The sequence below is a fragment of the Primulina huaijiensis genome, chromosome 15 (assembly GCF_012295235.1).
Source record: "Primulina huaijiensis isolate GDHJ02 chromosome 15, ASM1229523v2, whole genome shotgun sequence".
Lineage (NCBI taxonomy): Eukaryota > Viridiplantae > Streptophyta > Magnoliopsida > Lamiales > Gesneriaceae > Primulina > Primulina huaijiensis.
In genome coordinates, this window is record NC_133320.1 from 5,408,244 (window position 1) to 5,432,661 (window position 24,418).

At 32.9% G+C, this 24,418-nt stretch overlaps 3 protein-coding genes across 3 annotated transcripts; all 3 read right to left on the reverse strand.

The window, feature by feature from the left end:
• Positions 1 to 3,029: 3,029 nt before the first annotated feature.
• On the reverse strand, positions 3,030 to 17,737 carry LOC140958882 (NAC domain-containing protein 90-like). The gene is made up of 3 exons (XM_073416470.1): positions 17,623 to 17,737; positions 3,200 to 3,576; positions 3,030 to 3,098 (listed from the first exon to the last, which is right to left on the reverse strand). Coding segments are annotated over exons 1-3 (447 nt in total). The 5' UTR covers positions 17,624 to 17,737.
• On the reverse strand, positions 12,016 to 13,694 carry LOC140958671 (uncharacterized). Its single transcript, XM_073416205.1, has 2 exons — positions 12,625 to 13,694; positions 12,016 to 12,517 (listed from the first exon to the last, which is right to left on the reverse strand). The coding sequence occupies exons 1-2, from the start codon at positions 13,316 to 13,318 to the stop codon at positions 12,489 to 12,491; spliced, it is 723 nt and encodes a 240-aa protein (XP_073272306.1). The 5' UTR covers positions 13,319 to 13,694; the 3' UTR covers positions 12,016 to 12,488.
• A 2,807-nt stretch (positions 17,738 to 20,544) lies between the features above and the next one.
• LOC140958672 (NAC domain-containing protein 90-like) lies at positions 20,545 to 21,802 on the reverse strand. The gene is made up of 3 exons (XM_073416206.1): positions 21,547 to 21,802; positions 21,128 to 21,411; positions 20,545 to 20,954 (listed from the first exon to the last, which is right to left on the reverse strand). The coding sequence occupies exons 1-3, from the start codon at positions 21,698 to 21,700 to the stop codon at positions 20,679 to 20,681; spliced, it is 714 nt and encodes a 237-aa protein (XP_073272307.1). The 5' UTR covers positions 21,701 to 21,802; the 3' UTR covers positions 20,545 to 20,678.
• Positions 21,803 to 24,418: the final 2,616 nt, after the last annotated feature.

Below are 24,418 nucleotides of genomic sequence, written 5' to 3' on the forward strand. Positions count from 1 at the left end.
TCGATTTTCTTTATATGAACAAGACTTGTATCACTGACACATTGGCACTGTCAGATTGTCGGTCGGGGTTATAATGAGTTCAGAATCATTTATTTAGTGAATTTAAAATTTACTAATTAAATGATCGTATCAGTAATATTGACTATTAATATGTAAAAACTCTCATAAAATGTTCTAGATGAGTATAGAATTAATTAACCAATGAGTTAATTATATAAATTAAATAATTATTATTTAATTTAATTAATATATCTATGCATATATTAAATGTACATGTGCAAATATATTAATGTTTATATATATACACTTTATACGGATATATAAAATATGTGTATATATAATATTAATATATCATGCATTATCAAAAGTTGATAAATACATGATATAATAATAATAATATGATAATTTTATTTAATGAAAATTACGAGTCATGGTGAAACAAGAATTATGAATCCAGATGGCAGAGAGATTCTTTATGGGATCAGGAATCACACTTTATAAATATATCATTAGGAGCATATAACATAAGAGAATTTTTGCACACAATACAAGCACAAAAATTCACCAAAATTCTCCCCGCTTCAACTCAAAGTCTCGGCAATCCCAATTAATTTTGGTGAAAAATTCGGCCACCAAGTTTCTTCCACGGCCGCACCCAGTGCTGCTGCACCGACTCCGGATTTGGGTGATTTAGACAATCCAGTCCCAACGCACAAAACATTTAGCTTCTTTTAGTGTGATCCAAACTAGGAACACAATGTCTGATCATGGAACTAATTTGACGAACAAAAGGCGGAGATCAGTTCGAAAGGAAATACGAGAAGGGCCATATCCGTTAATCTCTAATTGATTTGGAGTCTAGCATTTAAAATGAACATATTTACAAACTAAACACCATATAGACATTTAAGTAAACATACGATGCCCAAGGTCAGTTTCGAACGCGAAACTAAAAATTCTAACTTTTTTGCTGCACCTTGGGTACGAAAAATCGGTGCCCCAACAGAAACATCAGCTTCTGTGTCATTCTCTACTGTTATACTAATAGTCCTGCCAGTGGTTTCTCCTGGTGCAGAAGGGCGTCGATCGTGTGAGGACCCGGACGCTAACTCATTTTCTTAAATCATCATTGGGATTAAATGGATCAATTACATAATCTAGGTCGAATTTTTTTTTTCTTTTTTAAAAAGGCGAGCACTTCATAAACAAGTGTTGGAATGACTCCAACAAGTTATGGTCTATTTTATTGAATGTACAAGATCAAGTTCAATAGCTACAACATGATCCAACGTACAAAACTTGTTCAAAAGAAAGTCATACAAACTAGTGTTTATTAACTACATGTCACGTGTTGAACCACTAGATCTATGTCTAAGTCTGAATCATCACTCTAATATCGATCTTTCATCCTCTTCTCGACCTTGATCTTGTCCCACCTGTTGTCATGCACACATACAAACACAACAACAGCCGGATAACTCCGGTGAGAAATATATTTCCCAGTATAAACAATATATACATGCATTTCATATAATCATATACAAAAGCATAAAGCATAAACACATGTATCATAGGTTAAGAAACATAATTGAAACCAAGCTTTAAATCAAACTCTTTAACTCTTAATCTTTGACTCGACTCTTATCTAATCTAGGGATCCCGGTTTGAATAATAACGTAACAAGTCTCCCACCTACTCTCCCATTCGAGGTGGCGGTACGTCCATATTCCCGGACTTCGGCACACTATATTGAGTGTCTATAATAGGAGTCGATCTTCTCCTAAGCGCATCGATATAAACCAAACGTCCAGCGACTTGGCACCTCTACCAACGACTCATTCAAGATGTCTATCTCATCATATATGCTTTTCTATAACTCAATATACTAAGCATATGAATCTCAAGCATTTCAAACACATCAAAGCAATAACAATGTAGTATTTGATTTTGGGAACTCAAGTTATATCTTACTCGAGTTATCTATCCCGGTTTAACATTGATTTATACCTTTCTTTTCTCGCTTTGCTCGTTCTTCTATCGGTTTTGAAGTTGAATTCTCGAGTTCGAAGTCTTCAATACCAAATCTGGAATAACATATTCGAGAGGCATAACATCAATATACAACTCAAAGAAAACTTGATTTGATCAATACTCAATCTAGTTCAATTTCGACGGCATAACGACGCAATCTCGAGATATCCGACAACTCAAACATCAATAGATACAACCACAACTCATAACCATCAACAATATAAACCCACAATTCCAAAAGCTGCACAATCCCATCAACCATAGGCTAGAAAATGATAACAATAGCATACATAGTCCATTCTTCGATCCGATTTCGATTATATGTTGATCATAATCTCAAGAACACATAATATCAATCAAATTTTGATTTCTCTAACACCAAATTTCTGAATCATGCAGGAAAGTAATAAAACTTCCATCATTTCGAAGCTATTGGCGAGAGGAACACGGAATTAAGCTCGGATTGAAAATCGGATGGCCAGATCTTGCACAATCAAAATTCTAAAAGATGAAGAAACTTGAGGATTTCAATGGAGTTCTCGATTTCTTGTCTGAACATTCTGAATGGGATGAAGGGTTGTTTACATGTTCATTTGCATGGCAAGACATGTGGCTTAATTTTCATTCAGCACGTCTCGCACATATGCGCGTCCAAGGCTCGCGCATATGCGCGAGACTTTCTGTCTCAATGCTTGGCGATTCACCTGCTCGCGTATATGCACTCCTCGTCTCGCGCATAGCTGTCTCGGCACTTGGACATTTCACATGCTCGCGCATATGCGCGCCCCGTCTCGCGCATATGCGCGAGACTTAATGTCTCGGCATTTGCTGCTCGCGCATATGCGCGCCTCATCTCTGCGCATGTGCGCGAGGTCTGGTGGTCTCCACATTTGCTTTTCCACTCAAATCCTTTAATTGCACTTTAGCCCCTGAAATCTTCACTATTTGCAATTCTGTCAAATAATTAATGTCGGATTACAATAATAAAATCTCAGGCCTTACAGATCGAATGCTCGCAAACTTCCGGATACGACATAAACTCTGCACAAAGACAGTTCGTCCCGCAACTGCAGAATTATCCATCACAAATGTCGGTGAATACGAATAGCTATAGTATACAAAGTAATGAGCAAGATGGGTGGCTACAAAAAATACTTTTTTTTTTTACGTAAAAGTAATAGCAATTCTTGACAAATATTTTCTTTGCTTTGATGCAGGAGATATCGAGCAATATGTGTAGTTTTGCATGAGTAAAATTTGTACCTTGCGAATAGAAGTGTGCAAATCTTGTATAATGGCTATACTCATTCATTTTCCATTTGGTTTTCTTCCCACTCCCAGCTTTCCCTTTGTAAAAAACCATGCTTTTCCTCACTCCAATCACTTTACAATCCGCCACATATACATAGCTCGGCGAACCGGCGGCTTTCCAGTATCCGGTGACGGTGGTTTTGGTTCGGCCTCCCTCTACGTATTCATTTTCCTTTCTATGTACGAAAAAGAACCATTGTTCTGTATCTCCTAGACAAAGCTCCCCACATTGCACTGCTTTGACAATGTATAAAATTTTAATTAAAAATTGGCAAATGAGTATATTTTAGCAAGTATGTAATATAATCTAGCTGGTCATGTAATGAATTTACAACCAATCATCGAAAACATGGCGTTATACTAATTACTTGTAAGTTGCCATGGCTCGAACTGATAAATTTGGACAAGAGGGATGATATGGTTTATTTCTAGTTTTTCAGAGCGGGAGCTTGTTAAGGAGAGAAAAGAAAACCAGTTCTTCTGTAGGATAAAAGGGAATGACAGTGCAATATAAGGCCTTAAAATTAATTAACCGATAATTTGACATAATTAAAATAATTATCGAGTTGTTAAATTAAAATAATTAATTATGTCAAGTAAATTCAAGAAATGTGTTGTAAACATGTATTTAAGAATATCAGATATTTAATACGAAATAATATACATTCGAATTTTTAATAACACACTAGAACAAAAATAAATTCAAAACCGAGTTATTGGGCATGAGTNTATATTTATACACACTCAACCTTACCAAAGAAGAAAGACCCCTTCCCCAACCCCTTACCGTCGTCTCTTTTCTCAGCCCAGATTTGGACTACTCATCCTCCGAAATCAGACCAGAAACCACCGTGGGTTGCATCTTAGGTCTGGACGACTCCATTAGTGGTCTTAATCGAAGCAGTAGAGCTTGAAATTTCTTGGTTTTCAGCCCTGTTTGAGCATAGGCTGTTTTCTTTCTATTTTTTTGACAGCTTCTGTGCTCGATTTCTAGTTGGTTGGGTTTTGTTTTGTAGGCTGTCCCGGTTCAGTAATTTTATGACTTGAAGATATATGGATTTATGTTATGAACTCTTAGTTTAATTGTGCATCTTGTTCGAATTCAAGCTGGAACGATGTAACCATGTTCTGTATCAGTAGGTTTAGTGCATATGAGGTCTGTTCTTCAGGTTACTGCGATTTTTACAGTTGGTATTTGAAGTTGTATCCTTAATAAACCTTGTAGTGCTTCGTGCTGGCTTTGTTTAGACACTGAAATCACTTAATTCTAGTAACATATTGATTAGATATGAGTTTTCTACTGAAACATGTCGAAATTAAGTCTTGTGTTTATGATTGAGAACAAACTTATTGTATTTCGGGAATATGAGCTGTGTGCACTAAGATTCTGGAGTTGTGGTTGCAATAAAAGTTGTAGAACTATGTGTTATCATCGTAATGAAACCAAATCGTTTAATTCTATCAAGAATTGAGAGAGTCGTGCGTATTTTCCTGAAACTGCTCAGCTGCTGGAAATCTGTTCGCGAACAGAATGAATCCACTATATTCAATTGATTTCGGGGAGTAAACATTTGATAATTGGAAATTGTTTCTATCGAAAAAAATAGATAATTAAGTTAGCTTTCATTTCCAATTGGCGGAACTTGATTTGAGTTCAAAATGAATGAAATATGAATTTTATGTTATCAAGTGACGAACTTGAAATTCTGTTTCAGAACTTACTGTACAAAATTTATGTATTGTGAGAATTAGCCTATCAAAATGAAAGAATTTCAATTCGATGTTATCCGAAGAAATGTGGGAAACTAAGTCAGGATTCCAACCATATATTGTAAGTATAGTTTGGATAAGTATGTGATGAGTTATGACATTAAAACCGAACCTAGGTATAAGCTGAAAGTGGCAAAATATTAACTTTTGACTAAAGGTTGATTATAAGGAATTTCTTAGACTTTAAATTTGATTATTGAGTTATAAAAATAATCGTAAATGGAAAGTTGAAGATTTTGGATATAAATGCATCGAGTACGGATTTTTGGAATTATCGTTGATGAATTGGAAATTCACTCGACTTGTTATATTATCTTATTTGATAGGCCGATGAGATCAAAGTTGAGCTTGATATGGTTCAAAGTCAGTTTAGGCATGTTAAAGTTCGGTAACATTAGACAGTAAATTTTAAATTATTTTTTACTTGTATTTATGTGATTTATGTGAATTATGTTAATTAAATGCCTTGTTTAATTATATGTTCAATTATTTGACATATTTTAGGCATTTAGTACAAGACATGATATTAACACATTCATGTTGAGTCATATCATTCTTGTTGTTGCTCGAGCATTTCTCCTTTTGTTATCGTATCATTTATTGGCTCCTATTCTCAAAATCGTCGCTAAATTTTGTGACAGAATTTGACAAAACCGTCGCTATTTAAAAATTAGCGACAATTTATAATAAATTGTCGCTAATTTTTCGACGTTAATAACGAACCGTTGCTATAACCGTCACTAATAATTAGCGACAGTTCTTCTTATAACCGTCGCTATTTGCGACAATTTATTAACCGTCGCTAATTAGCGACAGTTTTATCAAAAATTATCGCAAATTGTCTAGTTTTTCCAGCAGATTAAAATCCAGCAGCAGACAATAGATAAAATCCAGCAGCAGAAGAGCGAGATTCCAGCAGACAGTTACTGATTCAGCCTAGACTTGTAACTGAAGCATTATCATGGAATAAAAGCTGTTAATGGTAGATTATGATAATTAATAGGAAGACCAACAGTCAGAAATTGGCCTATAAATAGCACTCTCAATCTGAAATTGTTGTTACACAAATCTTGAGTGATAACTTGAATTTTCGAGCTAAGAGAGTGTCTTGTTCGAGCTGTAAAATCCAGTAGCAAGAGCAATCAGATTTCCAGACTTCAACCGAAATCTCTAGCAAATTACAGTAAGTGGATTTATGTATAAATATCTTGAAATCAGTTTGATAATTTCTGTTTTGAAGCAAAGCATATATATTTCTGATCTCTGATATTTGAAGCACTGAAACCTGGTGAACTAATGGTAGGAATACATATTCTGAACATTACTGATTACTGGTTACTGATTACTGGCCTCACTCCTTAGAGGAGAGAACATATAGGGGACTGATATCAGTTTAGCCATGAAATTCACGAACGTGCTCAGTGCTTACTTGTAAAATTTCTGATTACTGATTACTGAATACTGAATACTGATTTCTGTTCTGAAAATAAGAATTCCTGTATATTATTCGTATTACTGTCTCTGTTAAAAATGGTTTTGAAAACTGGGAGTTATTCCCGCCCCCGCTTACTGAGCGACAACCATATCACTCACCCACCAAATCATCCCAGATAAGAACGATGAAGAAAGGCTAGAAGAAGAGGAGAAAATCCAGTTCTGGGGTTGGTGAAGAAGATTGTTAATTCTCAGTTTTATTTATGTTCTTTTCCGCTGCATCTGTAAGACATTGTTATGTCTGGTTTGTTTTACATTTCCGCTGTAAAACATAAATTATTTGAGTTTGTATCAGACATGGAGATATTCAGTATTTATGAATAAAAAGACTGGTTTCTGAATTTCGTACTTTTGAGGCTTGTTGTTTTCGAATGTAAATTTGAGAGCAACGCCGATGTCAACCAACCCCGTTCTGGGGCGTGACAAAATATACCCCTCTTCGGCCAATTTTTCCACACCGCTTCATTATTTTTGTTGGGCAATTTTAGTTTCGATTTGGGATAAGTTTTTTAGCTTCACTTTTGTGTAAATTTATTGAGTGTTGATGAGATTATTTAAAAATATGTACAAATAATTTTAAAACTAAATTTTATTTGTTAAATTATAAAACAAAATTTTTATTTTTTATTTTTTAAAAACACGCTAATTATCGACGTTTTAAATCAAAAATTGTTGCTAATTAGCGACGGATTTTGACTTAACCATCGCTAATTGGCGACAAATTTTGATTTATTCAGCGACAGTTTAGCTACTCAAAACCGTCGCTAATTAGCGACGATTTTTGGAAACCTTCGCAATAGGTTTGCTCCGCTGATATTAGCGACGATTTTAAGTTCCGTTGCTAAAACTGTCGCTAATTATAAATGAAGAATATGACTCTTTTGAGATAGTCTCACGGATTTATATTCACAAAACAGGATGATCATGTCAATATTTAATGTGAAAAATAATATTTTTACATAAATTTTAATATTTTTTCATTCATCGAGTCGAATAGGAAATATGTATCATAAAATTAACTTATGAAATGATCTCGAGTGTTTGTGATAAATGAATGAATGATATTTAAAACATACACAAACTGTTTTCAAATGTAGTTTAATCTTAACTCGAATTCTATTATAATTAAAGTTAAAATAATTATGATATTCATATATTTTAGTTTATTATTCTCGTATATAGATCATTACTATCATATCTCACGAATGATTGATTCTTCGTAAGCATATTTGCTATGTTCAACGGTCCAGTTATCTTGAACCCTTCAAAATGGAGACGATAACATGCGTTCACTCGATCGTCCTCTAGCTTTAGCGGGCAAATTATTCTTGTACTTGATAAAATTAAGAACCGTGGATTCAAATATTTTGACGACTTCTTTACTTTTTATATAGTCATATTTTCAAAATATAAAAACTTTTGTGAGACGATCTCTTATTTATAAGCTTCTTTGGAGACTTTTTCTTACGACAGTTCAGTTACCTTCTAGAATTCAGTTCGATTAGTTCTTTAATCATCCATCAGATCAACAACCTTGTTCAATCAACAAAATTAAAAATGTTCCAAATATATAGGAATTAGATTACATATTGCCTTAATATGAGGAAAAATATCATTCTTTTTAAACTATCAAATGAAATGTTCTATTTGTTCAAAAGTTAGATAAACTATATATTATTATATAATACGACACTGTGATAATTATTATTTGTGTTATGCATACACAATCCAAATAACTTGGACCTGACCAGGTCTTGTCCTACTCATTTTGGCTGTAAAGTGAAAATACATAATTTAATATATCCAAAAACAAATTTTTTTGACAAAAACTCCGATTAAAATCTGAAATTTTTCGTCAAGTTGAAATCTTCATCTTTGTCAAAGTATCCAATGAAGAAATCAATTGGATTTCATATCATAATACACAATCCCCAAATATTATCCAATTCTCAAGAAACAACATATATAATAATCATAATTGCGAAAGCGTACCGGAATCCGTGACTTGTAGACGATTATTGGAAATGATCTTCAATTTTGCAGTTTTCTTTCAAAACCATAAAGTTCTGTTAATGGGAAACAAAACAATACGTCGTTCTGCAAAATTGGGACCATAACTTCATTTTATAATTAAACAAATTTCATTATTTCTAATTTGGCCCTTCAACAAACCAGAAATATCATATATGGTATCCACACAATAATATCATGACAATTAAGACATTAAGTCAATTCTTATTCTAAATTAGACCACATCAATTAATGACTTATTTAATTGATGACATTAAACATTTATAATTATAATTATGGCCCTTAAAATTCTAACAATCTCCCACTGGCCATATGTGTAAACTTATAAATGTGTTAAACTTAACGACCTCAAAACTTTTGTCATCACAATCATAGAACTTCTTAAACAATCTCGTCCATTAAATATATCGACATAGGATCAATGCAGTTTTTGTTGTATCTATCACAACTGAAGCATCAATGGTCACACATATCAATACAATCAAATGACATAGATCAATCATGAATGTGTGGCATGAAAATTACATGCAAGATGATCTATTTATGTCAATTTTCAACTGGTCCTTCTTTACCAAACTGAGATCAAAAGCTTAATTTCAGTTATACAAAGTGTAAAGTAAACAATGAACTTTATTTCTGATCAGAAAATATCCAAATACATAAGTTTGAACAACAGAACCAAACATAAAATATATAGTACAAACTCCCACTAGATCTAGACTTCATCAAACTGAATAACACCCATATGAGTAGTGTGTTCATGGAAAACATTGGGTGGAAAACCCTTCGTAAAAGGATCTGCTATCATGGAGTTTATGCCTATGTGTTCTATCAAAATCTGTTCACTTTGTACTCTTTCTTTCACAACAAGGAACTTAATGTCGATGTGCTTCGATTTTGTCGAGCTCCTATTATTGTTGGAATACAATACAGCTGATCTATTGTCACAAAACAATTTCAATGGTCTTTCAACCTCTTCTAGAATACGCAGCCCAGTGACAAAATTCTTCAGCCATATTGCATGATTAGATGCCTCGTAACACGCTATAAATTCAGCCGCCATGGTGGAAGAAGCTGTTAGTGCTTGTTTGGCACTTCTCCAAGAGATAGCTCCGCCAGCCAATAGAAATACATAGCCTGAAGTGGATCTCATGCTATCTTGGCATCCCGCGAAATCGGAGTCCGAATATCCCATGATCTCAAGATTATTCGATCTCTTATATGTGAGCATATAATCACAAGTTCTCTTTAGATATCTCATTACTCTTTTGGCTGCTTTCCAGTGATCCATTCCTGGGTTGCTTAAATATCTGCCCAACACTCCAACAATGTACGCAATATCTGGACGTGTACAAACTTGAGCATACATAAGACTTCCTACAGCCGAAGCATAGGGAATCTTTTGCATTTCTTGAATCTCGAGGCTTCCTTTAGGGCACTGTTTAAGACTAAAATTGTCTCCTTTAGCGACCGGAGTATTACCTGGCTTACAATATTGCATACCAAATCTTTTAAGTACCTTATCGATATAGCTCTTTTGCGATAATCCAAGAATACCTCGAGAACGATCTCGATGTATTTGGATTCCTAGAAAAAAGGAGGCGTTACCAAGATCTTTCATTTCAAAATTTCTAGAGAGAAATTTCTTGGTATCGTTCAACATGCCTATATCGTTTGTGGCAAGCAAAATATCATCAACATATAAAACCAGGAATATATGTTTACTCCCACTGAACTTATGATACACACAATCATCTACTATATTTACCTCAAAACCAAATGAGATAATTATTTGATGAAACTTGTGATACCATTGACGAGAAGCTTGTTTTAAACCATAGATGGACTTCTTAAGTTTGCAAACCATATTCTTTGGATTTCCAAATACAAAGTGTTCTGGTTGCACCATATAGATTGTTTTCTCAATGTCTCCATTGAGAAAAGCTGTCTTGAGATCCATCTGATGGAGTTCCATATCAAACTATGCGACAAGTGCCATGATTGTCCTAAAAGAGTCCTTCGATGAAACTGGAGAGAAGGTCTCCTTAGTCAATCCCATACTTTTGAGTATAGCCTTTAGCTACAAGACGTGCTTTGTACCTTTCCACGTTACCTTTTGAATCCCTTTTGGTTTTGAAAATCCACTTACAACCAATGAGTTTCACACCTTCTGGTAATGGGACAAGTTCCCAAACTTTATTATCTTGCATTGACTTATACTCATCACTCATTGCCTCGGCCCACTTTTGAGAATTTGAATCTTGCATGGCTTGACGAACATTGATTTGATCATCCTCCGCCGCACCATCATTTTCCTCATGTTCTTGGAGTAGCACTATGTAATCATCCGGAATAGCGCTCTTCCTTTCTCTAGTGGACCTCCGTAAAGACACTTGTTTTTCAGAGGCTGGTTCTTGAGGTTGTTGAGTTTGTTCGATTGGAACTTGATTGACAACAATGTCTTGTTGTTCTTGTATCATATCCTGATCAATGACAGGAATACAATCCTGAACATTATCAGTATCAAACATAGGAATATGAACCATTTCCTCTTGAAGAGTATTTGGATCAAATTCCTCCTAGAAGACAAAGTCTGTTATTTTATTCTTCCCCCCAAACTCAATATCCTCAAAAAATACCGCAGTTCCTGTCTCAAATATTTTCTTTACTTTGGAATCATAAAATTTATAGTCCATTGATCGCTCAGAATACCCAATAAAGTAGCTAATGACTGTTCTAGAGTCTAGTTTCTTTTCATGTGGTCGATATGGCCTAGCCTCAGCTGGACATCTCCAAATATGAAAATGTTTTATACTTGCCTTTCGCCCTGTCCAAAGCTCATAAGTTGTTTTAATAGCTGCTTTAGTTGGTACTCTATTTAGAATGTAAGCTGCTGTTTTTAATGCTTCTCCCCAGAGTGACTCTGGTAAAGTTGAATGACTAATCATACTCCTTACCATATCCTTAAGAGTCCTATTTCGTCGTTCAGCTACACCATTCATGCTTGGTGAGCCTGGCATGGTGTACTGTGGAACGATTCCACATTCCTCTAGGTATTGAGCAAAAGGCCCTGCACGTTGTTCACCTGAATCGTCACTCCTACCGTAGTATTCACCACCACGATCAGATATGACTTTCTTAATTCTTTTGTCGAGTTGATTCTCGACTTCAGTCTTAAATGACTTGAAAACATCCAATGTCTGTGATTTTTCATGGATAAGAAATAAGTATGCATATCTAGAGTAATCATCAATGAATGATACAAAATATTGTTGGTCATTCCAAGAAGATGTTGGAAATGATCCACAAATATCTGTATGTATCAATTCCAATACCTCCGTGGCTCTATATGCACCCTATTTCTTTCGTTTGGTTTATTTGCCTTTGATGCATTCGACACAATTGTTTAAGTCCGTAAAATCAATGGAGTTCAAAATTCCATCTGATACAAGTCGTTCAACTCTATTTCTAGAGATGTGTCCTAATCGCTTGTGCCATAATGCACAAGAGTTTTCATTATTAAATTTACGCTTAGTACCACGTGATTTCACATTTAGAGTTTCAATATAAGAAGCATTTGTATCAAGCATATATAGATTGTCATAAATTATAAGTGAATCAGTTCCAACAACATTAGAATTAATAGATAACCTAAACATATTGTTTCCAGAAGAACAACAATAACCATATTTGTCCAAACTAGAAACAGAAACCAAATTCCGTCTAAATGACGTTACAACAAAAGTATCTATTAAGTCTAAATAATAACCAGTACTTAACAACAATCTGAAATTCCCTATTGCTTCCACTTCGACTGACTTGCCATCACTACATAAATGCATCTTTCAGCATCACTTGGCTTTCGGCAGCTCAGGCAACCCTGCATTGAAACACTTATATTAGTAGTGGCACCGGAATCTAACCACCAAGTGTTTCTTGGTACTGAAGCTAAATTTACTTCAGAACATACCAAACTTGAAAATGTACCTTTCTTTGCACGCCATGCATGGTACTTAGGACAATCTTTTTTGACATGATCATCCTTATCACAGAAGAAACAACCTTTCTTATCCTTATCTTGCCTTTGTTTCTTTGCATATGGACCTTTAGCAGCCTCATTCATTCTTTTCTTGCTCTTGTCTTTAGAGGTGCTTGCCAAATGGGCACTTTCAGTCTTGTCTTGCTTTAATCTCTCTTCCTCTTGAACGCAATATGAAATGAGCTCATGAAGAGACCTTTTCTCCTTTTGGCAGTTGTAACTGATCTTAAATCGATTAAACTGGTCTGGGAGAGAAATAAGCAGTAAATGAACAAGCATGCCTTCCGACAATTCAAGCTTAAGTGCCTTCAACTGTGATGCAAGGTGGGACATTTCCATAATATATTCCCGGATATTTCCCTTGCCTTTATACTTCGTGGAAATCAAGCTCTTCAGAATCGTGCTTGTTTCCGCCTTATCGCTTTTGGCAAAGCGCTTCTCCATCTCATCGAGATAATCCTTAGCTTTGGTGACACTGTCGGACACCGCACCCCTAAAAGCTTCAGGTATGCCACGCTTGATGATTATAAGACTCATGCGGTTAGAGCGTTTCCACTTCTCATATCCAGCCCTCTGTTCAGAGGAACTAGAATCCGTAAGAGCGGTAGGTTGCTCTGTCCTGATCGCAAGATCTAGATCCATGCAGCCAAGAACAACAAGAATGTTCTCCTTCCAATCCTTAAAATTTGTCCCATTAAGGATCGGCACTGAACTTAGATTAGCAGATATAGTAGCAACTTTTACTGAAAAGAGAACATAAAAAATAATAACATAAATAACATGCTCATCTCAAACAAATTAAAATAAATGGCAAATCTCAGCTCAAGATACCTAGTGATATATCAATATTAAATCTTTGGACAATAATATTATATGCAAGTGGTATTCTTGTTGCAATAATCAAACATTAACAATAATATATGACAAACAAGAAATCAATCTTTGGATAGATTTAATATTTTCATAAAATAAACAAGTAAAATCTTGTAATTGTTACATGTTCATTATCACAAGAAAATGAATCATTTTGTCAAGTATAAATCTTCTTTTGGGCCGATCAACACTCACATAAATATACTCATTTTCACTTTATTTAAAACTTTAATAATATCCTAATATCTCAAATAAAAAAAATTTAAATAACAGCGGTCACTTTGGCGACATATAATTCAAATTTAATTTAATTTGAAATAGTAGATATTAATAGATATATGAAATTCAGTCCAAAATTTTAATCAATTAAGGTAAAACAATTAAATTATTTTACTCAACATGAGTAAACACAATGAATTTTAATAAATTCCAAGAAAAAAAAATTGCATTTATCAGAATAATTAAAAATAAAAAAAATGTCAAAAGTTAAAACGGTTTCCACTAAAAACGTGTCCATTGATATGCAATTCCCAAAAGTCACTTGTGGCAACCGTACCAACAGAATCCAAACACATATGACATATTATTAAACTAAACTATAACAAAATTATTATTTTAAATAATAATCATGCCCTTACTATCTAATGCATGTGGAAAAGATCCAATCATTCCATTAAAAACAAACAGCACCGATTCAATCATTTTGAGGGAAAAAAAAATTTGTTTCCATCGATTATTCCCTTAATAATTATGCATCGATCTACTTAATTTTTGAAAGAAACAGGTAAAATAATATTTTTATCACAAATCACCGCACAAACCATGAATCATGAGAAAATCCTTAATGTAAAATACTGAAATCATGTAACTAAGAGAACGATACAGATTCATCGATATTTACCGAATCCAATAGATTTACCAATCAACATAATTTTGGAAAGGAAAGGGGGAAAAAAATTCACCGATCCGAGAGTCCATGATCGGATATTTCATATTATAATCATGCGCCGATTGGAGTGAAATCGAAACAATTAATGAAAGCAAAATAGTTTCTTAAGAATTTGGAATAGATGGCTCTGATACCAATTGAAGAAATCAATTGGATTTCATATTATAATACACAATCCCCAAATACTATCCAATTCTCAAGAAACAACATATATAATAATCATAATTGCGGAAGCGTACCGGAATCCGTGACTTGTAGATGATTATTGGAAATGATCTTCAATTTTGCAGTTTTCTTCCAAAACCAGAAAGTTCTGTTGATGGGGAACAAAAAAATACGTCGTTCTGAAAAATTAGGACCATAACCTCATTTTATAATTAAACAAATTTCACTATTTCTAATTTGGCCCTTCAACAAACCAGAAATATTATATATGGTATCCACACAATAATTTCATGACAATTAAGACAATAAGTCAATTCTTATTCTAAATTAGACCACATCAATTAATGACTTATTTAATTGATGACATTAAATATTTATAATTACAATTATGGCCCTTAAAATTCTAACATCCAAACTTTAATTTATACAGAGACAAAATTGAGAGAGACTAAATTATGTGAGATACAAGAAAACAAAGGTCGTCAATACTTTTCATTTGTACGTATGCAATGACATTTTAACATCAAAAAAAGAAACCTCAATTAACTTTTATGGTAAAGAGAGACGAGGTTTTTTCGCTATCATGACTTGTGTTTGATTCCGATCTTTCTCTCTTTTGGGACAGTTTTACGTAACTGTATCACAAATGAGTATACAAAATAAATAAAATTATTACAATAACGTTGAAACTAGATAGAAATATAAAAAGAATTAATGGTATTTTGTGGCTAACTATTTAATTAAAGGACCCAGTCTTGAAGTTGATTTGAAGTGTGATTAAAAGGTCAGAGGTCTGGCTTGACGAATTTAGGTCACGGACTCACGTGCAAGACTTCTTCTTTCACACGGAGAACTTAGGTAAACGGGCTAAAATACGTCAGAATAACGCTACCTTCCAATAAAATGATAATTGTAATAATGACAACACGTAAAATAAATAAATATAGAAAATTAGAAATTTTCATTCAAAATTTTATGTTCGTTGATTTCTTCCCCAATAGTTTTGGTGGCTATTCTCAATTTACATTCACATATCATCAAACATATACTTCTCCAAATCAAAAAAAAAAAAAACATATACTTCAATTTCAATCACATCTAGTCTCAATCTTAATCGAAACAAATCGATATCAATGATAGTAATGAAATTTCGAACAAAACGTAATTTTTTTTGTCTACAATCTAGCCAAAAAATAGCATTCCTTTGCATCGACTATTTTTCGTATAGATATAAATGTACTTGAATAAGATATATTGTACTCAAAATCTTGTCAGAAAATAATTTTTTTGGACCGATTTTTTTTCGCATAGATCTAGATACATTTTTAAATAATCTATTGGGTTTACAATTTCGCATAAATTGAAACAAAATTTATTTTTAGCTTTAACAATAACTACATATTTCAAAAAATACTTTATTAACTTGTAATTTAAATTTGACAAAATTTGAGATACAATATATTAATTTAAATTAAATTTTCATAAGAAAATTTAATTTACTTTAATTGAGCTAAATAAAGCATAGAGACCAAATATGCAAGAAATAAAATATTTACACCTCATAATTATTCATCCATAAATATTTTATCGAAATAAACAAAGAGAATAAAAATAATGAATAATTCCATATTAATTTTATTTCATGCAATTAATTTTTTAAATGGTTGAATTTAATTTCACAAATCAGACTTGCAGAAGTCAAAATTTAATAAAAGGTCAAAATTCTGGATTTCAAAATTAAAAAACCAAACAAGGCCTTAAATTCAACCACAAATAAATCCCCAAATTCGAAACCATAACCCCAGCCGAAAAAACACCGCCTCCACCTCCTCCGGCCGTAACAATCGGCAACGACCATGACCCAGTATCGTCTTACCATGGCCGACCACTACCCTACCATCTCTGACCACCAAGCTGCGAAAATTAGATAGAAATATTCAAAAAAATCAGATGGAAATCACGCGGCTAAGGTTCCGAATTTCAGGTTAAAAATCCAATCACCTTACGGCGATCTTGGATCAATAGATGGTATTAATATGGGATCCTGGAGATAGGCAAGAAAACGCCTAAACAATCGCCGTCGGAAAGTGGTCGGAGAACGTCCGATTTGCCCAAAATCTGACGACCCTAACCTAAAATCGAAAAAAAATTGAATTTTTGATTTTTTAAATTCGAAAATAAATCTGAGTTTTGATGTAAACTTCGAAAATATTAGATCCAAAGAACATGAATTTATTCATATCCAAATTCAGAAAAAAAAAATTAGATCTAAATCCAAAAAATTTATAGACTAGAAAAGCTCCTTAGATACGAGAATAAAACATAATTTTCTGTTTTGATCAATCAATAAACAAAATTCTCATAATTCAACTTGAACGTTGCTCTGATACCACTTGTTGGAGATTTAATTAAAATTAAAATTAAATCTATAAATCATGTGATTAAATTCATACATCACAAGACGCTAGGAATTCATGTCGAATTATCATAAAATATAAATAACAATAAAAGAGTACCAGAATCCATTGATTGATATGGTATTGGAGTTATGAATATTCTAAGACAATAGATAATCGACCACCTTATTTTTGCCTTAGATAGGAGAAGAAGAGAGATCTAGAATATGTGTATTGTATATATTATGTGTTATCCTCTATGCCTCGGGGACCGTAATCTTATATAATGTTAGCCGTCTTCGACCCATCATAGAAGATTTAATTAAGCTGGGTACATATGAGTTGGTCTATACCAATTTATTTAATAATTTAGAAACCAAAAATTAATTAGATCACCTTATTGAATCATAGATAGATTGTCCATATACAATTAATTAAATTATATGAGTCCACAAAATAATTTCAACAGGCAAATGAGTATATTATAGCAAGTTTGTAATATAATCTTGCTGGTCATGTAATGAATTTACAATAAATCATCGAAAACATGGCGTTATACTCACTTGGAAGTTGCCATGGCTTGAACTCATAAGTTTGGAAAAGAGGGATGACACAGTTTATTTCGAGTTTTTCGAGCTAGAACTGGTTAGGCAGATAAAAGGAAACCAGTTCTTCTTCAATGGAATGCAGATGCAATTTCCTCCATGGATTGATCTGGTATGAGAATTAGAGTGCAATATCAAACATATAGAAAACTAATTGATGTTTTCGAGAGAAAGTGGAAAAAAAATGGAAGAGAATTTTATGTTTATCCATTGGATAAAAGGGAATGTCACGTGAAATTTTCTTTATGGATTGATCTGGTCTGAGAATTAGAATGCAATATCAAATATATAGAAAACTAATTGATTTTTCCGAGTGAAAGTGGAAAAAATCTGGAGGAGAATTTTTCGTTTCTCTATTTTCGTATTCCCTACCAATAGCAACTAATTCAATGATAATACTGCGCAATCTTTCGTTAAAATCTGACATAAATTCTTTAGCTTTCATCTTGATACTGTCCAATTTTTGGATTGCCATTGAAAGTTTATTCTCATTTGTTGGATTGTTATCTTCGTATAATTGTATCAGTTTATCCCAGATATCTTTGACAATGAGATACATTTTGATCTTGCTGGAGGTATTTTTGTCCAAAATTTTGTATAATATGTCATTGACTATATTGTCCAGCTATGCCTTCTTCTTGTCCTCGTTAGTCTATTTCATCCTTGGTTTTTCAATCATCTTGTGAGCACAATCAAAAATGGAAATAATAGTGTTTGCTTTCATGATTCTCATTGTTCTGTCTGTGATGACGTACCACATATCATCGCCTTGTGCATTTATATGAGCTTACATCTTAATATTTTAGTCATCAAAATCTTCTTTAGAGAACATTGAGATCTTACTTAATGATGCCATTTAGAATATTATGTTTAGGGACAAAAATAAACCTTTTTGATACTACTTGTTATGATTGAAAATAAATTTAGAGGGGGATGAATAAATTTATCTCAAAATATTTCGGTTGCGTTAACAATACTGAAATTTTTTTTTGTCGGTTGGGTTCCCAGTAAGTCAATCAGTGTGAATTATACCGAAATATGTTTATTGAAACTGGTTGAACAAATGACTTATCAAGAAAATCATTTGGGATTATATGAAGAGTAGTAAGGTAGGCTCTTAAAAAATAAATAAGCAAAAGGTTTTTTTTGGGTGTCGGAGATTTTAACACTCCTACATCACCCATTCTCCCTCACGGAAGCTTTGAGCTAAAATATTTGGTAATTAAAAGTAATTTGAAATCTCTCACTTCAGTAGGACTTAACACTACCTAACTGAAACTCTTAATAAAACTTCAATCTAAATCTTTTGAGCAGTAATAATTCCTAATCTCAAGTACACAGGTTTCATAGAGAATTTATAAGCAAAAATTTGATCCTCAAAATGATCAGATGATGAATTATTAGCGTGTGCTATCTATTTCAGTTTGGTTCGTAGAAAGCTTCTTCCAGAGAAGATATGTTAACAAAAAAGTTCAAAGATAAAGTGTGACTATCTAATTTTTTGAGCTTGTTCAACTGATCTATTTATGACTTTAATCTGCAACGATAATCTTTTGAAAATATATACGTGTCCAAATACAGATGTCGTTGTTGCTATGTCATCGTTCTTTCTGATATATTCTGGTAGTGTGCCGAAACCTCAAATTTTGTTAAGGTTCAGTTATTGTTATTACAGAAAGCTTTATCCGCCATTTCAGCTGTGCTCTGATCCTTAATCAATGACAATACTGATTTTTCAAGGAATATATGAATTTGAACTGACTGATTGACTTATTGATTTTTAGTTGGCCTTCATAAGCCGACCTTGAATCAATTTGGTTATCAGTATCCTTTTTATATTTCATCAGTCTGGATTTGAAATCAATTAGAATTCTTAGGAATTTTTTTTTTCTTATGACAGTTCAGTTAACCTTCTATAAATCAGTTTGGTTAGTTTATGTAATTATCTATGGAATCAATTACTTTGTTTAATCACAAAAACTAGAAATGTTCCAAATATATAGGAATTAGATTACATATTGCCTTATTATGGAAGGAAAATATCATTCTGTTTAAACGATATAATGAAAGGTTCTCGTTGTTCAAAAATTAGATAAACTAGATATTATTATATAATACGACACTACGATAATTATCATTTGTGCTATGCATACACATTGCAAATAACTTGGCCTGATTAGATCTTGTCCTAGCCATTTTGGCTGAAAAGTGAAAATACATAATTTAATATATTCAATAACTAATTTTTTTTTGGACAAAAAGTTTGATTAAACATATATTTGTTAATTTTTGTTTTGAAGATTAAATTAAAAATAACATTTTTTAAAAGAAAATTACTTATTAAAATATGAAATTTTTTCGTCCAATTGAAATCTTTATCTCTTTGTCAAGATAACGTAAAACTTTAATTGAGAGAGACTGAATTAAGTGATATACATGAAAACAAAAGTCGTCAATACTTATGCAATGACAGTATAACATCAAAAAAAAAAAAACCTCAATTAACTTTTTTGATTTTTTTCGCTATCACTTGTGTTCGATTCCGATCCTCTCCATCTTCTGGGAAAGTTTTACATAACTGTATCACAAATGAGTATACAAAATAAAAAATATTATTACACTAACCTTGAAACTAGATAGAAATACAAAAAAATAAATGGTATTTTGAGGCTAATTTAATTAAAGGACCCAGTCTTGAACTTCATTTGAAGTGTGATTAAAATGTCGAGATCTAGCTTGACGAATTTAGGTCACGGACGCACGTGCAAGACTTCTTCTTTCACACGAAGAACTTTGGTGAACGGGCTAAAATAGGCCAGAATATCGCTGTCTTCCAATACATATAATGATAATTATAATAATGACAACACGAAAAATAAATGAATATAGAAAACTAGAAATTTTTCATTCCAGATTTTATGTTCGTTGAAATTTCGTACATCTATTTTTGCAACACGTGCCCAATTCTCCAAACTATATAATATACTATTTATGGAACTTATTAATTATTCCCATTATAATTCTAATAAATTTTCCAAACCAAAGATAATTTCTCCATTCGAGCCTCCTTCGATATTTTCCTTGTTGCATTCCAATGACAATTGGCTCGAGGTTTCACCTATGCTTCTATTCTTCATCACATGATCTCTAGCACTATTTTCATCCCTTGAAACATCAGCTTCTGTAATGTTCCCGCCAGTGATTTCTCCTGGTGCGGCGGGACGTCGATCGAATGCTCGCAAACTTCCCGATACGACGTAAACTCTGCACAAAGATAGTTCGTCCCGCAACTGCAGAATTATCAATCACAAATGCTGGTGAATACGAATAGCTATAGTATACAAAGTATACAAAATACTTTTTTTTACGTAAAAGTAAGAGCGATTCTTGACAAATATTTTCTTTGCTTTGGCGCGGGAGATATAGAGCAATATGTGTAGTTTTGCATGAGTAAAATTTGAACCTTGCGAATAGAAGTGTGCGAATCTTGTATAATGGCTATATACTCGTTCATTTTCCATTTGGTTTTCTTCCCACTCCCAGCTTTCCCTTTGTAAAAAACCATGCTTTTCCTCACTCCAATCACTTTACGATCCGCCGCATATACATAGCTCGGCGAGCCGGTGGCTTTCCAGTACCCGGTGAAGGTGGTTCGGTTCGGCCTCCCTTTACGTACTTCATTCTCCTTTCTTTGTACGAAAAAGAACCATTGTTCCGTATCTCCTCGACAAAGCTCCCCACATTGCACTGCGTCGACAATGTATAAAATTTTAATTAAAAGTTGGCAAATCAGTATATTAATTCTAGCAAGTATGTAATATAATCTAGCTGGTCATGTAATGAATTTACAACCAATCATCGAAAACATGGCGTTATACTTACTTGGAAGTTGCCATGGCTCGAACTGATAAATTTGGACAAGAGGGATGACACGGTTTATTTCGAGTTTTTCGAGCTTGAGCTGGTTAGGGAGATAAAAAGAAACCAGTTCTTCTTCCGTAGGATAAAAGCGAAAGCCAGGTGCAATTTCGTCCATGGATTGTTCTGGTCTGAGAATTAGAGTGCAATATCAAATATATAGAAAACTAATTGATGTTTCCGAGTGAAATTGGAAAAAACTGGAAGAGAATTTTCTGGGAAATTTCCACGCGTTAATGCAAAGAAAACGGGGGAATTTAATATATTTTTTTTTCTTGCATTGTTATATGATGATAATAAATTAATAACTANTTTGGTGGGATTGTGGATACTTTAGTGGCCAAGTGGCCCTATGAATCAAAAGCTGCTCATATTTTTAATAAAGTATTAAAAAGTGAAAAGAAAATGGAACTTCAGAAATAAATACTCGAAATTAATTGCATTTAAATACTAAATATTGGACAAAGTTAAAATTAATGGGTTCTGTGGGGCCAAAAATTTCACATCTACAAAGACATCTCTTGCTCTTACAATTGGAAATGCTACGTTGCACGCGGTTTAAGAAATGGTAAAACCAAAAAAAAAAAAAAAAAAAAAAAAAAAAAAAAAAAAAAAAAAAAAAAAAAAAAAATAAAAAAAAAAAAAAAAAAAAAAAAAAAAAAAAAAAAAAAAAAAAAAAAAAAAAAAAAAACCATTATTCATCAAAATCGACGTAAATGATTAAAATTATAAAAAATATGAAATTTTACAATATTAATAACAAAATCAAACAAATATACACGACAAAAACACAATTTTCTAATATATAAATTATATACTGTAAATTTGGGTTTCAATAGGGAGTAGGTCTCTTGTGAGACGGTCTCACGAATCTTTATCTGTAAGACGGGTTAACCCAACCGATATTCACAATAAAAAGTAATACTCTTAGCATAAAAAGTAATACTTTTTCATGGATTACTTAAATAAGAGATCCGTCTCACAAAATACGACCCATGAGATCGTCTAATACAAGTTTTTGACTTTAATAGAATTAGTAAACTACATCAACCATGAAAATAGATAATTATGTTGTGAAAAAGTAAAAATTTACGGTAAAAAATAAAAATCTCAAACTCTCAAAATTATCACACTACACACTTTATAATATTTTTCTCTCAACTCAATTGTGTTTTTCTACACAAATGAGAGATTTATTTATAGAAAATCTTACAAATAATCCAAAAATAAATTCATCATTACCTACATCATCACACACTAATTTTCAATATTTATAACTCTTATTTTCAACATTCAAATATTCAACACACATGTTTTAAATATTAATTTTCAACACTTTCCTTGTGATGATGATCATAATGATTGTCTTCATTACGTGTTTTTATACTGCCTCGTTAAAAACCTTATTAGGAAAACCCATTGGGATAAAAGCCATAGTAAGGGAAAAAGAGTGCAGTCACGTAAATTCCCCCTCATGTTGACACGAACAATTCTTCACAAATTTCGTAGATTGCGCATCCCAATATTATATATATGCTTTCTGAATATTGTCGTAGGAAGTGCCTTTGTGAAGAGGTCTGATGAGTTTTCACTTGATTGAATGTGACGAACATCAATACATTTATTCTTTTCAATCTCCTTGGTGAATGCGAAGAACTTAGGAGGAATATGTTTAGTTCTGTCGTTTTTTATGTAACCTTCTTTCATTTGAGCAATACATGCAGCATTATCTTCATATAGTATTACATGCTTCTCGTCAAATGATAATCCGCATGAGATTTGGATATGTTGGGTCATTGATTTTAACCACACACATTCACGGCTTGCTTCATGTAGTGCAATAATCTCGGCATGATTTGATGAAAATGTTACGAGTGTTTGTTTCTGTGAAGCCAAGAAATTGCAGTGCCTCCACGAGTAAATACATATCCAGCTTGAGAACGTGCCTTGTGTGGATCAGATAAGTATCCAACATCGGCATAACTAATTATACTTGGATTAGCATCTTTTGAATACAAAAGTCCCAAGTTTGTCGTTACTCGTAGATAACGGAATATATGTTTAATTCTATTCCAGTGTCTCTTGTTGGATATGTGCTAAATCTTGCCTATAAATTTACGGCGAAAGATATATCAGGCCTTGTACAATTTGTAAGATACATAAGGGCACCGACAGCACTTAGATATGGTACTTCTGGACCAAGAATATCTTCATTATCTTCACATGGACGGAATGGATCATTTTCTATGTTTAATGATCTAACAACCATTGGAGTACTCAAAAGATTTGATTTATTCATATTAAAACGTTTAAGGATCTTTTCTGTATAATTTTTCTGGTGAACAAATATTCCACATTCTTTTTGTTCAATTTGTAAACCCAGACAATACTTGGTTTTTTCAAGATCCTTCATTTCAAATTCTTCTTTCAAGTATGACACAACTTCATGAATTTCATTATTCGTTCCAATGATGTTTAAATCATCAACATATACAACAATAATTACGCATCCGGATGTTGTTTTCTTAATGAAAACACAAGGGCATATTGAATTATTTACATATCCCTTTTTCATCAAGTGATCACTTAGCCGATTATACCACATTCGGCTAGATTGCTTTAACCCATATAATGATCTTTGTAATTTCACAGAATAACATTATCTGGATTTTGAACTTTGTGCTTCAGGCATCTTAAATCCTTCAGGGATTTTCATATATATATTACTATCAAGTGATCCATATAAGTAAGCTGTAACAACATCCATAAGACGCATTTCTAAATTTTCAGATACTGCCAAGCTAATCAAATACCGAAACGTAATTGCATCCATCAC

Coding starts and splice junctions, on each gene's coding strand:
- LOC140958671 (XM_073416205.1), bottom strand. CDS start 13,318: ATGGATCTAGATCTTGCGATCAGGACAGAGCAACCTACCGCTCTTACG. Junction 12,518..12,624: donor TGCATGGCGTGCAAAGAAAG/GTACATTTTCAA, acceptor GTTTCAATGCAG/GGTTGCCTGAGCTGCCGAAA.
- LOC140958882 (XM_073416470.1), bottom strand. Junction 3,099..3,199: donor AGAATTGCTATTACTTTTAC/GTAAAAAAAAAA, acceptor ATAATTCTGCAG/TTGCGGGACGAACTGTCTTT.
- LOC140958672 (XM_073416206.1), bottom strand. CDS start 21,700: ATGGACGAAATTGCACCTGGCTTTCGCTTTTATCCTACGGAAGAAGAA. Junction 21,412..21,546: donor CGAGCCATGGCAACTTCCAA/GTAAGTATAACG, acceptor TTGTCGACGCAG/TGCAATGTGGGGAGCTTTGT. Junction 20,955..21,127: donor CGCACACTTCTATTCGCAAG/GTTCAAATTTTA, acceptor ATAATTCTGCAG/TTGCGGGACGAACTATCTTT.